Source organism: Cyprinodon variegatus, unplaced genomic scaffold, assembly GCF_000732505.1.
Source record: "Cyprinodon variegatus isolate N-32 unplaced genomic scaffold, C_variegatus-1.0 Scaffold454, whole genome shotgun sequence".
NCBI lineage: Eukaryota > Metazoa > Chordata > Actinopteri > Cyprinodontiformes > Cyprinodontidae > Cyprinodon > Cyprinodon variegatus.
The window spans coordinates 522,210-537,586 of NW_015150907.1; the positions used below are offsets into that span (position 1 = coordinate 522,210).

General features: G+C 35.3%; 1 protein-coding gene across 6 annotated transcripts in view; it reads right to left on the minus strand.

Moving 5' to 3' along the window:
- Positions 1 to 3,431: 3,431 nt before the first annotated feature.
- gria4 (glutamate receptor, ionotropic, AMPA 4) overlaps positions 3,432 to 15,377 on the minus strand; it is a 170,630-nt gene continuing 158,684 nt past the window's right edge. Inside the window, exons 16-18 of one of the 6 annotated variants that reach the window (XM_015389329.1) lie at positions 15,086 to 15,200; positions 12,562 to 12,699; positions 3,432 to 4,682 (exon numbers count right to left, since the gene is read on the minus strand). In XM_015389329.1, coding sequence (XP_015244815.1) covers positions 4,518 to 4,682; positions 12,562 to 12,699; positions 15,086 to 15,200 — 418 coding nt within the window. In that variant the 3' untranslated portion in view covers positions 3,432 to 4,517. Of the gene's footprint in view, positions 4,683 to 12,424; positions 12,700 to 15,085; positions 15,201 to 15,377 lie in introns of those variants that run through there. The other 5 variants (XM_015389330.1, XM_015389332.1, XM_015389328.1 and 2 more) reach the window with 5 other exon arrangements.

Genomic DNA, 15,377 nt, shown 5'->3' on the forward strand with positions numbered 1-15,377 from the left:
TCATCTGAGTCACCAGCCTCAGAAATCGCAGGTTAACAGCAGCTCAGATTAGAGACCAGGTCAATGCCACACAGAGTTCTAGCAGCAGACACATCTATAGAACAGCTGTTAAGAGGAGACTGTGTGAATCAGGCCTTCATGGTAAAATAGCTGCAGGGAAACCCCTACTTAGGACAGGCAACAAGAAGAAGAGACAAGCTTGGGCTACAGAACACAAGGAATTGACATTAGACCAGTGGAAATCTGTGCTTCGTTCAGATCAGTCCAAATTTGAGATCTTTGGTTTCAAACATCATGTCTTTGTGCAATGCAGACAAGGTGAACGGATGGACTCTACATACCTGCTTCCCACCTTGAAGCATGGAGGTGTGATGTAAGGGTTTTTGACAAAGAAGGAGAGTGATAGGGTGCAAGGCCAGATGACCTAGCCTCCACAATCACCAGACCTGAACCAAATTGAGATGGTTTGGGGTGAGCTGGACCGCAGAGTGAAGGCAAAAGGGCCACCAAGTGCAAACCATCTCTGGGAACTGTTGGCAGACCTTTTCAGGTGACCACCTCTTGAAGCTCATCAAGAGAATGCCGAGAGTGTGCAAAGCAGTAATCAAAGCAAAGGGTGGCTACTTTGAAGAAGCTATAATATAAAACTTTTCAGTGTGAAAACAAATCTTTCACCCTTTTTTGTTAAGTATATAATCCTAAATGTGTTAATTCATAGTTTTGATGCCTTCAGTGTTAATCTTCAACTCGATTTAAGACTTTATGTATCCCCACCTAAAACCTTGACAGGTGATGTAGGCAAAACTAGCCAAAACACCTATGTACACTTCATGTTGTGAGCTGAACACTTAATTAAAATATATTTAGAATTAGTTGAGAAATTAGAAGAAATGAAAAAGGAACTCAGGTAAAAACTTCTTCACCTCCGATTCTGGTATCTGACTACAAAATGAACAAAACTGCAGCAATGAAAATCCATTTAAATGCACATTTCAGTATATGTCAAAAGCTTGACATCAACAGCTTCAGTGTGTAAGCTAAAACAGAATGCAAAAAGTTAAAAAAGAGAAAAAACAAATCTGGTTGATGTAAAAAACCCTGTTTAATTTGAAATAACATTGGATATCAATCTGCAGCGGACTCACACCTGGTGAGAAGAGACAACAAAATGGACCAAAGTTGATTTGAAATGCCCCAAATATGTTACACTCTTAATACATCACACTGACTTGTCCTCCAAAACACCCACCGTTGTCTCTGGAAATCCATGTTACACATTAACCATGAATAATGTAACATCTGCACAGGAACAGAAAGACTTTAAGGGAGGGGGCTTAAAAATAGAAAACCAAAAGAAGAATAACAATGATTCTATTTATTTTTGACTGATCACTTTATGCTGGCCCTGTAAATGTGACAGTGTAGATGTTCACATTCCTGTGTGTGTCCGTGTTAGAGCTAGATCGACATTCAATGGGGATCAGGAGAGACGAGGGCAATGGCATCATAATCTTCTCAAGTTATCAAATAGAAGAATGTAACAGAATGTATGCCATGGCCTCTGACAATCAATGATTTTTTTTCTAAAGCTCCCTTTAATTATATATATATATATATATATATATATATATATATATATATATATATATATATATATATATATATATATATATATATATATGCATTATATATAAGTAGATTTCTTAAAAAAAGTTTTTTTTACTTAATTACTATTTATTTTTATATTCATTATTGCAATTATTTATCTAGGATGCTTAAAAAAACAGGTGAACTCAGTTTTGCTACGCAGTTATTTACAACTGATTTAAAAAGCAAGCTTTCTGGTATCTCTGCCTCACCCACTGAAAAATCAGAGTTGAAGTTGACAACCCTTGTCCATTAGAGCTCTAGACAAATTGTGTATTTTCCGGCAAGCCTCTAAATTAAATCAATTAAACTAGATCTGTAAAGGTAAACCTGATCATAGCCGGCAGAAATAATTGGTGTTCACTCTTTTGTGGGCAACCTTACAAGGGAACATTTTCTTTAAGCTGTATGTGCAGTGCCTTGAAAGAAAACAAAAAAACAAAAAAACTTGTTTAACCTTTCATATTTTGTCACACATTTTTCAAGCCTAAATGCACTTTCTTTAACTTTAAGTGATAGACTAACACAAAGTATCACATCATTGTAAAGCTGATGCAGAAGGTTAGATCGTTTTCTTTTTTGTTTATTTTAACCTTCAAAAATATATGTCCCTGTTAGTCTGCCGCCTACAAGTACAGTCTAATGTAAAAAAAAAAAAAAGTCAATACAAAAATCGGGAAATTAGGTAGTAGGAAAAAAAAAGAGATGCAAGAAACCATTAAAATTTGTCATATAGGGAGAAACTGTAGTTCTCTATACAGTAGTTCAGGTAAGAAACACAAGAGTCTAGAGGTGTTTAAGTAACTCAGGGTCTTGTTGATGAGTTAGGGGAGACCAGCAGAGTGATAGTGCGGATGCTGCTTTGATTGTGGTGAAGAGAGCTGAGTCGACCTGGCTTTGTTCTTACCCAGGTATAAGGTCATGAAATGGGGATCCTTAAATAAACAAGACTCTGCATACTAGGGGCTAAAATAAGATTCCTCTGCAGGGTGGAAAAAAAAAATCCCTTAGAAATAGGTTGAGCTTGCCCAACCAGAGGGGCGTGGAGTACAGCTGATGCTCCTCCACATCGAGAGGAGTTAGCGGAGGTAGCTCCGGGATCTGTCACAGATGCCCACTAGTTGCCTCCTGACTGACTGAAGGGACTATGTCTCTTGACTGGCCTTGTAATGCTTCAGGCTTCCCCAAAAGGAGCCAGAATAACTATTTGGGGAGAGAGAAGTCTGGGCATCTCTGATGAGCCTTCTGCCCCAAGGCCCAGTCCAGATAAAGCGGAAGACAATGAGTACAAGTATAGAAAACTGTAAAACAAACGCAGCAATTAGCCTTTTTCTATGACAGACCAACACAAAGAAGCACATCATTGTGAAGCTGAAGTACAGAATATATTTTTAATAATGTTCAGATAAAGTGGAAGACGATTAATAGTGTAGAACACCATGTGTGAAAGAAACACAGCAAATTACCCTAAATACACCATATCTACTACCAAATGTGATGATGGCCTAATAATGTGGGAAGGCTATTTTTTCAGTTTCTCAGATCTGAATTAGGAAACAAAAGATGTCAAATAAAGCTGCATTGTGCTTTACTTTGTGTTAGTCTACTACCTATAGCATGAAGTTCTATTGAATCAAATGGGTAATTGACAATACCAAGACAAAAATTGGAAAAGCTAAAAAAGAATAAATAGATTTTTGCAGGCACTGTAGATCAACAGTTGACTAGAATCTGACCTCTACATTGTTATTTCTTGCATGAACTCTCAACATAGCTTTTTTTTCCCATTTGTTTAATAAAGGTCTCTGATGTCCCAGTGGTTAGGTTGAAAAGCTCTTTGAGCCATTTGAGATCCGTCCACAGATTGTTTGTTTAAAATCTCTTGAGCTCAAACTGTACCATTGCTGCTTAACAAAAAGTAATGATCACCTTACTGTTATATGGTTCTACATATATAATGCTACTGCTGATGAAAATACTTTACTAATCAATATATTTTTCTTTTAAAAATCCTTTGTATTCTGTAGTAAAGGTCAGTCATACATTTCGAGGTTATTTCAGTACTGTAATGGTCGGTTACCAAGGTGACTTAGAGTAAGAAATCATTCTGTATGCATGTTAAAAAAGGCTTTTTGTTCATTTAGTATGAAGAGTCTGTCGCAAAGGAGCGGGTTTGCACAGTCTGACCGTTCAAGCTTACAGTTTTCTGGTCTCCTAATAGTTATAATATCTGGCACGCAGTCTTTGTAGGCAAGTAAAAATAATGACCATGATGATGACCATGAAATTACTTCTAGAAGGAAATACTAAGGCCTTTGTCAGGGGGTGTGGCTTATGGGCTGTCATTGTCCAAAAGAGATATAGAAGGAAGGGAGTAATTTAAGGTGTTTTTTGATAGATTTGATCCTCATCTTTGTTGTTAACATCATTATGGTTTGGGTTACTTTGATCAGTTATTTCAATTGTACAAATCTGTGCTAGGTTTCACATTAGCTTGATATTATCACAATATTGTCCTTTCCAAACAAAAGAATGAAAATAAGAAAAAACTCATTTCTGTAGGTAAGTGTGAAGTCTTGGTTGTCCGTTGTTCTATTTCTTCATCTTTCACTCCACAGTTTTAGTTCATTTGTCTTTTGTAAAATGAGCCAGTGGCAGCAGGAAGGTGAAATGATTTCGCAGAGTTCGTTCTTCTGTATTCAAGTGTTTAAAAATGTCTGTTTCTGTCTTTTTATTCGGTTTTCTGTTGCTATAATGATGTGTATGTATATGATATATGCTGCAAGCATTTGTTTGTTTGTGTGTGTTTTTCTTGATTTCAAAGTCTTCGTGTTTGTGTGTGGTTAAGGCACAGCAGGTGTTTTTGGTTTTCAGGGCAGTCCAGAGGAGACCACTGCAAGGCCGGGGTGTCGGAGGGAGGCGTGACCAGCATGCACGGCTTTGGGGCAGTCTGGAGTCAGGACGCGGCCGTTCTCCCCCACGCTTCCCGTGATGGACAGTCGGGCCTTATTCCGCATGGCTTCAGAGAAAGAGAGCTGTGTGGAAAGAAATGGAGAGAACATAGGAAGGAGCTGGAGACAGTAAAGATGATTTTGAAAAACTAATAACAGACGCCAGGAAACTGTCTAATAAATTCAACATTATCCTAAAAAAAAAATGAAGATTCCTACTCACAAACATGCCCAAAAACACTTACACATGCATGTGCCTGTTCACACAACATAAAAATACACACTACCTGGACCTATAAGATAGAAACATATGAACTGTGTTCTTTACATTTATTGGTACCTCTGGATCACAATTTCTTAATGTTTATTATTCAACCTTCATTACACCAGTTGGGTCTGTATAGAAACACTGCGTATTTATAACTATTACCTTGCAAAGATGCTTTAAAATTCTGTACACAAACTACTGCATACACAAAATTTGGCCTTTTTAAACATCTATATCAGAGGTGCCAGTAAATCTGGACGATATTGTAATAGATAAAAAGTTACATAACTAGTATTTTTTCTAATTCAGCTCTAAAACTACAACATAAAAAAATAAAATGATTTTATAATATAATAACTACACTTTTTTTTAAAAGTCTTTTTAGGCTCATGGAAAACTTTTTTTTTTACTTTTGCAAGTTCTACTAAAAAGAAAAAAAAAACATTACTCAAACCAATCCTCAGTAGAGTCTGTCTTAATTACAGTTGTTATAGCTCCTAATAAAAAAAAATACAATAACAAACAAAAACTGTTCAAGCAGCATTCTTCATTGATTTGAAAATACGTTTTTTTTTTTTTATATATAAACTGACTAGGGTCACTAGAGGCAGTAAAAAAACGCTACAGGAAAACTTTTGAATATTTCCTGACTTATAAACTCAGAAACTCATTATGAGCACATTTTCAAGGTCATAACTAATGTAAAATGCTCACTTCTGGCCTTAGAAATTAGTTAACGATGAACAAGAACTAAACTCATTAAAGAATATTGTAATTCTTGTCAAAACTACAATTTAAGAATCATTTCTTTTTTTACAATCTGGTTATTTTAATGTATTTGTTCTTATTAATTATCTAATGGTTAATATAAAAGTCCTTCCAGTGATAGTTTAGTGAATTTGTCTGTATCTATAAACGCTGCGATACAAGTGTAAGAATGTCTATTCATCTGTCCTTATACTGTAAAATGGAAAATAAAGAGAGAAAAGCTTCACAGGAAACCAGTACGTTTTGTTTAGCTACAGAAAAATAGCTAATCAGTTCTAAAGGGTACAAAATGCTTTTTCATGCAAACTAATTCAACTTTTTTCTAGGGCTGAATGCTACAAACAAACCACATATTTTTACCTATTCCATGAATGGGGTAAATGCAACCTAAACAACACATTCGGATCTCTATACAGCGTCACAATAATACAGTCACAGTTTTTTTTTTTCAACAAAAGACAAGGCAGGCCACAATCAACAAACATGAAGAAGGTAGACACGATTCGGGAAGTAGACAACTGGGGGTAACATGCATTTCAGGGTTTTGGTTTCTGTAGTCTGTGAGATTCAGGTGTAGATTTTAAAGGATAGAATTAGGAAGGTGAGGACCTTGGAAAGACAAAGGAAAAATGTGAAGGAGTGATTTTTTTTTAAAGGTTTAGATTTATAGAGAGGGAATGACTGGCTATACTGCTCAGAGGCGGTTAACACTTCATGAAAACAGGTAACCAAGTGATGTTACTGCTGCAGCTGCTGGTTGAAAGTAAATCCCCACATCTCTTACAGTAACAACTCTTTGTTCACAGACTTTAGCTCATGTATGCACTCTTGACAGACATATACTCTTCCTTATTTAGTTATTTGAAAAAAATATAATTTTGCCTTAACCCAAATGCTGCAAAGGAACAAGTCAAAAAATAACTAATTCAAATATGACATGTCATATAGATATAAATTAATACATTTAGTATCCAGTTTTATAAATTTGGGCATAATTCTCACCATTAGATGGTAGTGAAGGACTTCCTTGGTCTATTTGAAAAAGGCATTAACCAGCATTAGTAGGACAATCCGGTAGGTATCAGGCTAAAGACCCTAAAGTGACATTAACCTACAAAATGGTTTATGATTTTACTGGGTGCTTTTGAGTTAAAGGAAATATTAAGATAAATAATTTAACCAAAATAATAGAAACTGATCTTGCATTTAATGATTTAGCCTTAATTTAAATAATTATATTAAACATCCACTTCCACTAAATTTAACCTTAATATATCCAATTCTAATGTCATGGAGATTGGATCAAATCCAGTGATTAACCAAATATATTTGGTTCTGTATTACAGTAGGTTACAGTGTAATTTGGCTGATTGTAAATCAAAGCCAAATACTTTCCCAGTAAAATGTTTAAATATACCCCATATTATTATAGGACGTATACAACAGATGCTGTGTCAGTAGATGCATTTGTCAATATTTGTCAGATAACACAAAGTTTATTAAGTCTGGAAAGAGCTTGTCATGGGAGCATTCTGTAAGTGAGCAGTCTATCTGCTCAATATGGACTCGGATACAAAATCCAACATAAATGTTTGCTATGAGCTTTGGGCACACAGTGTGCTGAAAATGTGGAATTGTAACATTTGTATTAACACAGGGGGAAAAAAAACCCTAATATGAACCATTTTTGCTTGCAGTGGCTTCATTAGTATATGGGATATCTAAGTGACAAAGGTTATGTTTTTAATCTTTATCTGCTATTGAAAATATAACACCTAAAAAGACTAAAATACCAGTTTTTAACACTTTAAACTAAGAAGTATTAACAGAGTAAATGCATTTCAAGACTTCGGGTAGAAATACTTACTAATCTAATTTCTACTTTAGAAAAATCCTCTTTATAAGAAATCATTCTCTTGTAAACTCAAACATCGCTGGGCTATTTTTTTCTCTCTTCTTCTTATTTCACAACTGGATAACTTTTTTCGGGCTAAGCCACCATGTTACCAAATAACTGTGTTCATAGAAAAATATTTCATAATTATCCTACACCTAAAGAGGTCACAGAGTTGATTTTATACAAACAGTACCTACTTTCCAGAAGTTTATTTTGTGACATTTTATTAGCAAATCTGTACATCTAAAGCTTCTCTTTCATATCTATATTTTCTGTGATTAAAACTACACTGTATATGTTTAAGAAGATAGGAAGATACTGGTTCAAGCAGATGACGCTAAATAGAAAAGCCAGAAATATTTGATTATTTTTATTTGTTTATATTCATTTTATCATAAATATATAGATTCATGCATTGGACTCCTAATATTGTTTCTTATATACCTTAATAATACCATATTATAATGGATATATAGAGTAAGAATTAAGGTGAAGGTTTAAAACGCCTTGGTTTATATCTGAATTTTTTGATTAGAAGGCTAATAACATTAAGTTCAGAATCTTTTACTTAACTACAGAGAAAATACTCTGTGTCATCAGTAAATTTATGGGTCATGTTTTTGCAACATCACTGAGTGGCTGTTCCATATGAAGTGTTTGCTCATCGATTATCCCTCTCCATCAATGCAAAGTAAAGAGGTGGGCTGGGCTGGAATATGTCAAACGAGGCTGTTTAGACCATCTGCACCAGGGCTGCACAACTCCAGTTCATGGATGACAGAGTAAATGTATGATGCATGAATGAAAACACTGTCAGCTAATAGCAATCAGAGCTTTGATAGAGCTTGCTGCTTTCTCATTTATCTTTGGTATACTGAATTTAAAATGTAATATGATTCTTTATCTGCCTCTTGCATTCTGAAGGAAAATTTGTTGGGAAAATGTATGATTATAACACCAAATTCAATCAAAAAAGTGACTGCTTCGATTAGATAGAAGGATGAGAAAAAGGCAATAAAAAAAAACTTAACAATGTGCTTCAATTAAATCACTAAATTATGTATTTTGTCAAATCATAATATGGATTAACTGAAAGAAAAAAAAATGTAGCTGTCATGTTTTATTTTTCTCTAGGATATTATTAATTATATAAGCCATAACACTGCCCCTAATAAAAGTTCAAATTGTACAATAGGTTTGCGTTGAAAATTGTGTTCCACCTTGATTAGAAAACTAAATTTTTAACAGAACAAGGTATGATAAATGATTGCCACTTACTGGCACACAGATAAATAAATACATACATTGAAAAAAGTGATTGAATAGTGCTGCTAGACTATTTACACGAGAAAGGAAATTTGACCAAATAACCCAACTTTTATACTCCCTTCGCTGCCTTCCCATTTCTGTTCGAATTCATTACAAGATCTGTTCCTTACACACCAGTGCATTCATGGCAATGCGCCTGACTACCTCTAGGAACTACTATTCATACCCACCTCAGGGCTCTCCCTCCGCTCTACTGATTCTACTGATTCTTTCTGTCCCCATGCTCCTCGAACAAAATTAACATCGATGGGAGACAAGGCCTTTGCCTAAGTTGACCTCCCAATTATGGAATGAGTCTCCCATAAACATAAGACCGCAACAAAATGTAAAGTCTTTGAAATGAAATTAGAAACACTCTTGTTCTCATTGTGTTTTAATTGACCTTCTAACCTTAGTTTGCATGTTCTTCTAATGTAGGTTAATGTGTTGATTAATTGCTTCTTCACTTTGTTCATATGTTGAGTATTGCTTTTTATTTTTTACTTTGTAGAAATTTGAGGTTTACATGTAAAGTGCTTTATAAACTAAGTGGATTGTTATTCATGACCATAACTGATAACTTGCTTCAAAGATTTTCAATACAGGAAACAACTTCAAGATACTACAATGGCAGGATGTTAAGTTCTCCACAGGGAGTCGGTTTGTTAGGTTTTCAAGCTACTGAAATCGAATATTTACTCTACCTTCCTCCTATGGAAGGTTTTAGTTCACTTTTTGAACTTAAATTTCTGTTAAGCCCCAGTGTTCAAAGCTTTTGTTGTTTATTATCACTGTCGCTTCGTGCATGTATGTCAGAGATCATTTTTCCAAAACATCAACATCATCTAAGTTATTGCCTGCATTCTTAGCTGCCCTTGTGCAATCTTTTATTGTGCTGAACGTTTTCACTGGTTTTGCCCCTTTACATAATTTTAGAAGAGCTCCTTCTTTAAATTATTTTTCCATACGGGAGGTGATGTTCATATCTCCGCTTAATGTGAACTATCAGTGACCCAGAGACGTTTCTCTAATCCACCTATAGCTGCAGTAAGGTGGCTATGCACCGGCACAGCAATGCAGCGTTTTATTAATTATTGGCGAGTTTGGGTTTACAGACCAGCCGTGTGGGAGTCCCTCCAAAACATGCCACTTTATCCCTACCTTCAAATTTTGCTCTTTGTCTAGTTGCATGGAACAGGTGCATATGTTTACCTGCCTGCAAAGGCAAATAACTAATGCTGAATTCACAACACAGGTGCTATGAGCACCAAAAACGTGTAAACACAGACATTTGGAAGCTGTGTCAGACGCTGAATCAAACTGTGGTCGAGTTGCTTTGATGCTTCAAAGCTCTGGATGCTCAGCACTCTGGTTGTTTATCTGCTCTGTGCTGTAGCTTCAAGTTAGTGAGCAGCTTGGCTTACTTTAGTTTATGAGTTGGAAAATAGTTTTGACATGTTTTTACGCGAAAAAGTCAACCTCCAAACATCCTCTCTCAGTTCATCAGGATTATGATCCCACTAAAATATGCAGGCGCTAGAAATCCCAGCTGAGAGCTTCCTGCTGCAGGCAGCTTGTGGGGGAATTCCCGCTGTGGTTTGTAGGGGTTGGGAGTTAATATAATGAGTTTTTAAGGTTTTTGTTAAAAACTATGAGTACCAAAATATACAATCAAATATTTTTTTGTCAGCAGGTTTTAACATGTTTAGTTAATTTGGGTATTTATAAACTGTTTCTACAGAATATTTATAAATATGTTTTAGTAGAGCAGTAATGATCACAGCTCAATCTCTGTTCCTTCTACATAACAATCCATTCGTTCTGCTTTTTTTTTTTAACCTTTTGAGTTCAACCCCTTGATATTTATTTATTTTTTATTTGCAGAAGCGATGACAGCTTGCAAGTAGTGTTTATCTCTGCCAGAAAACTCCTGGATCAGGTTTGAATAAAATTTCAGAACTCTAGAATCGAACGCTCATATGCTTGGACACTCCAACGCTCGGACACCAGAACGATCAGATGCACCGTCCCCATATTCATTGCATGTAAATCAGATGCTTTAATGACCAGAACGCACCCGGTGTGAACGTAGCATAAGTTTGGAGGGCATGGGTTTACTTGCTTTCCTAACATATATGTGCAAATTCTGTATTGGCGGCATTTGCGCTTAACAGAATTTAGCATATTTGCCTAAATTCAGTCTCATTTAAAATAAATTAGTGTAACAAGCAGTTGTTCTGAAAAGCACTGGACAGAGCCCAGGGTGAGGGAGCCCAGATGTCAGTCAAAGAACTAATACACTTATAAAACATTAGAGTTTTATAAGTGACTAAGACTAAGTTTTAGTATAAAAGAGAGATTTTCAGAGTTCGCAACGCTGAATTATGCTGAAGAGAGCCCTTAACTACTTGAGCTACAAGCCTGAACACAGTTGAAAATAAGGCATTGAAAGCTGTAGGGGATTTAGTATGAAAAATAAACTAAATGCCCTTCAGGAGAGAGGACAATTTGAAAAACCCATGGAAGCTATCACAGGAAAACACTTTGTGACAACACATTTTGTTGTCACAGTTTTTACATTGTTTTTCATTCCTATACAATAAAGCCAAACATTAAGGCCTACAGGTCAGATTATGTTTGCAAAAAGAAAAATCTCAGTATGCACCCGAAGTTAATATCTTGATGAATTGTTTCTCCATAATATGCGGTCGAATTTTTTGGTCAACAGGCAAACACCGTTCCAATCAGAAACAAATTCCTGATAATTGCTTTCCACATTTTCCACATTTCCACATATTCCCTATATTTCAGCCAAAAAGAAGGCAACATATTTGATTAGGGGAACATAAGTAACAAGGTTATGCTCCCCTATTGGTTGTAAACCTAATTTAACTATGGCCTTTCAGTGAAGGAATTCAAGTAACTGTAAGTAGATTTTTTCAGAAAGAAGAATTGTTTCAGAAAGAAGTAAAATGAATAAAAAATGAAATAATGTTTTAGAATCTATACATGCATTGTGAGAGAACACAATTAATCTATAGTTACTCTAATTGCCCCTTCTTTGTCTTATTCTTTTCTATTGATCATAACTATTCTATAGTTGATAAGTTATTTGTCCAAAAAACAAAAAAACAAACAAACACATAGAAAATAAAGAATGGATGTAAATTAACCAGAGTTGTGCATCCCTAATTCATCCCAATAATATAAGAATGTGACTGAAATAAAAATGCAGGTAACTAGCCAGTTCATTGGCCAAGTGCTTCACCATCACTGTCATCCTCTTTATCATCACCATCATCCTGATCAATTGCAGCCAAAGACGATGGAACCAAGTTTTGCTTACAAAAATCCAATAAGCTATAGTCAAAAAAAGAAGCACAAACCAAATTTAAAGCCATTCTTTTTAAAATCCATGTAAAATTTGGGCTAATAAAGAAAAATACAGCCCAAAACAGAAAACAGTACTTTGGTTCCACAATGCTTGACCACATCATCAACACCACATCGAACATGTGGCACGAAAGCCTCCACAAAACAAACTCCACAGCACTACCACCATGATCAACACCACCATTACCCCACCTATGTATGGGAGCCTCTAAATCCTACCCCTATATCTTGACCCCCTCGGAGCCGTACACGTTGTACCCCTCCCTATAAGTGGCTAGATTCTGGGTGCTGGGGGAGGGGCTGGGGCAGTGGGGGGGGCTAAGGTCCACCTTCATGCGCTTGGCTTCGGCCCTTGACTTGTAGCAGAACTCGACCAGGGCCACCAGCATGGCCAGGCCCAGGCCGCCCACCAGGATATAGAAGACTCCAGCCACGTTGGACAGGCTTAGAGCCTGAGATGACTTGTCCTGCAGGAAAGAGGAGCGAGGGAAGGATGGAGGAGTCAGGGTGATGGTGTAGTGGAAGAATTGTTGGAAATAAGATGGTTGGAAAAAAAATATGGATGAATGGAAGGGAAAGTAGGAAAAAAAGTAAAAATTAAGAGAAAAAAGGATGGAAAGACGAGAGAGGAGTGGTCAAGGTGATAAGAGTAGGGGTTAAACAAGGGGAAAAAACAGAGAGAATAAGGGAACAGTGAGTTAGACACTGGGAAACAGCAAAATAAATAATACTGTTAATATTCTATTGATAAAATCTTATCTATGCCAATGAAAAAACATCACAGTAGTATTTGGACTGATCACATTACAAAATACTAGCTACAAGTTTCACTACTGCCACCACAACACTACAAAACACACTTAAACACGTTTATGACATAAGGACAACATTATAAACTGTGGAATATATCTAAAGTAATTTATGAGATTTAAATCATGTATAAATCAGTCAAACAATTTGTTTTTAATTAATAAACATCTTGGTAGTCTACTGCAAAATGTAGAGGGTCTTACGTGGTTATTATATTGTGTAAGTCTTTTAAATACTATCGAGTAAATGCAATGTAGAATATTTTCAATGTGATGGATTTCAATCAAATTTAAATCCATTATCAAACCTATACAGATATAGAAATTGATCATTACAGTATTGGCCTGCATGTCTTCCTAGTTAATTTGCTTTTATTCAAGATGAATAAAGTTTTAGCTCTAGTTTAGCTTAAAAGGTGACCTCCTGCATGTACCTAAGAGATCATTATTTAAATGTAACAGGAAAAACAACTTTTTTCTCAGCCCATTCACTATTCCGTTAGAATTTGGATCTTTTACAGTTTATTTTCAATAGACATTTTTACTTATATTTTGACAAATGCAAGTTTTTTTAATACATTTTAAAACTTCTACATTTTTCATGTTACAACCTCAAACTTTAAAGTCTTTTATTGGGGTTTATATCATAAGTTAACTGTTAACCTATCGGAAATGTGTGGTGTGCATATTCAACACTTTAACTTTTGCTACAATTAGAGCTCAAATATTATTGCCCTAGCTGTATGTTAAAGGCTGTAGTTAATGTTGCAGGCTCTAACAAGTTTTCCATATTTACTCCATCAATGTTTCAGTTAACCTTGATCAGCTTTCCTGTCACTACTAAATTAAAAAGTATCCTCATGGTATCATCCTGCCACCTCCATGTTTGACCATTGGTGTTCAGGTTGAAGTTTTAGATTTCCTTCACTCATTATATTTTGAATTTAGACAAATTGAAATATACAACAAAACAAAACACTGAAAAAGAAGTTTTTGTGTTATTGTTCTTAGGACTTTGGTTCATTAATGAATTTTTTCTATGGTAGTCTTTCAAATAGGCTAAAATTTTTGGGTTCTTAATATTTCTCTGTAGATATATTCTCTTACCTATACTTCGATTTCTGAAGCATTGGGTATCTTTTATAACCTAATCCTGCTAAAAGCTTCCCCGAGTGTACTCTTCATTTGTCTCATGGGTTCATTAGTCACTGTGTGAATATTAAAAAAAAAATTATATTTTCTTACTGAGTAATTTCTAAACCTAATGCTGCTGGATTTTATATAAGAACATAGGACGGGGGATGAATACAATAACACATGACCATTTTTCATTGCTAAAATTGTTTGGAAAAGCCTTTTTTCGTTTGACTTCAAACGTATATGCTTAATTATTTTGATATACTTTAGAAAATTCAAATGAAACTATTTTAAGTTTTCGTTTATAACATGAAAAAATATCAAGAAGCTTGTGGGGTATTTTTGGAATATACTGTAAGTAATGGCCTGCAGTAGCAATTAGCCTCAGATTGTTTATTTAAATTGCTAAGAAGTTTAGTTTTCTGAAATAATAATAAAAAAAACTATTGAACTCATAAAGAAAACCATTACTAAAAATAATAGAAGCAATGCAAAGTTCCCCTAGCCTATACTACCGTATATTAGATAAAATCAGGGGAAGTTAACTATAAACAGCTTTATTTCAAAGAATGGATGTTTCAATGCATTAGATCTAATCTAAGAAAAAATAGAAATGATGAAAGTTAGGAATTTCTGTAAGTGTAATTAAAATGGAGTGCCACAGACTGCTGCAGAAACTAATCAAATATGTGTTATAATTCAACATTAATTACATCTGGTAAAAACAAACAGAAGGCATTAGGATTCGTAAGAAGGATATGTAAATTGTTTTGCCAAGCATGCTTCTTATTTATTTTTGACCAATCAGGATAGTTTCGAATAAAGCTACTTCTAAGGCAGTAGTAGCAGTAATCTGAAGCGTATTTTCAGGCTAGCGTTCTGCAGGCCATAGCAGCGTGAGACTGACCTTACTTCCAGAGTCCTTGGGTCCACACTCTCCCTTGTCATACCACCATTTGTTTTTCAGTTTGTCTAAGACGCCTGCTTCGCTCAGTTTCAAAACTGCAAGGTTTACCGGGGTTCTTTGCGTGTAAAAATAACATAAATAACATCATAGGTCATGTTATTTTATGTTATTATGGTATTATACATTTGCATTGAACATCTCAAGTCACATAAAAAACTCTGATGTACATACAGGTGACCGAGCATGGATCCCACTGAGTACATGTGTGTAAGCTCGTTTAAGGAGGGGCTGG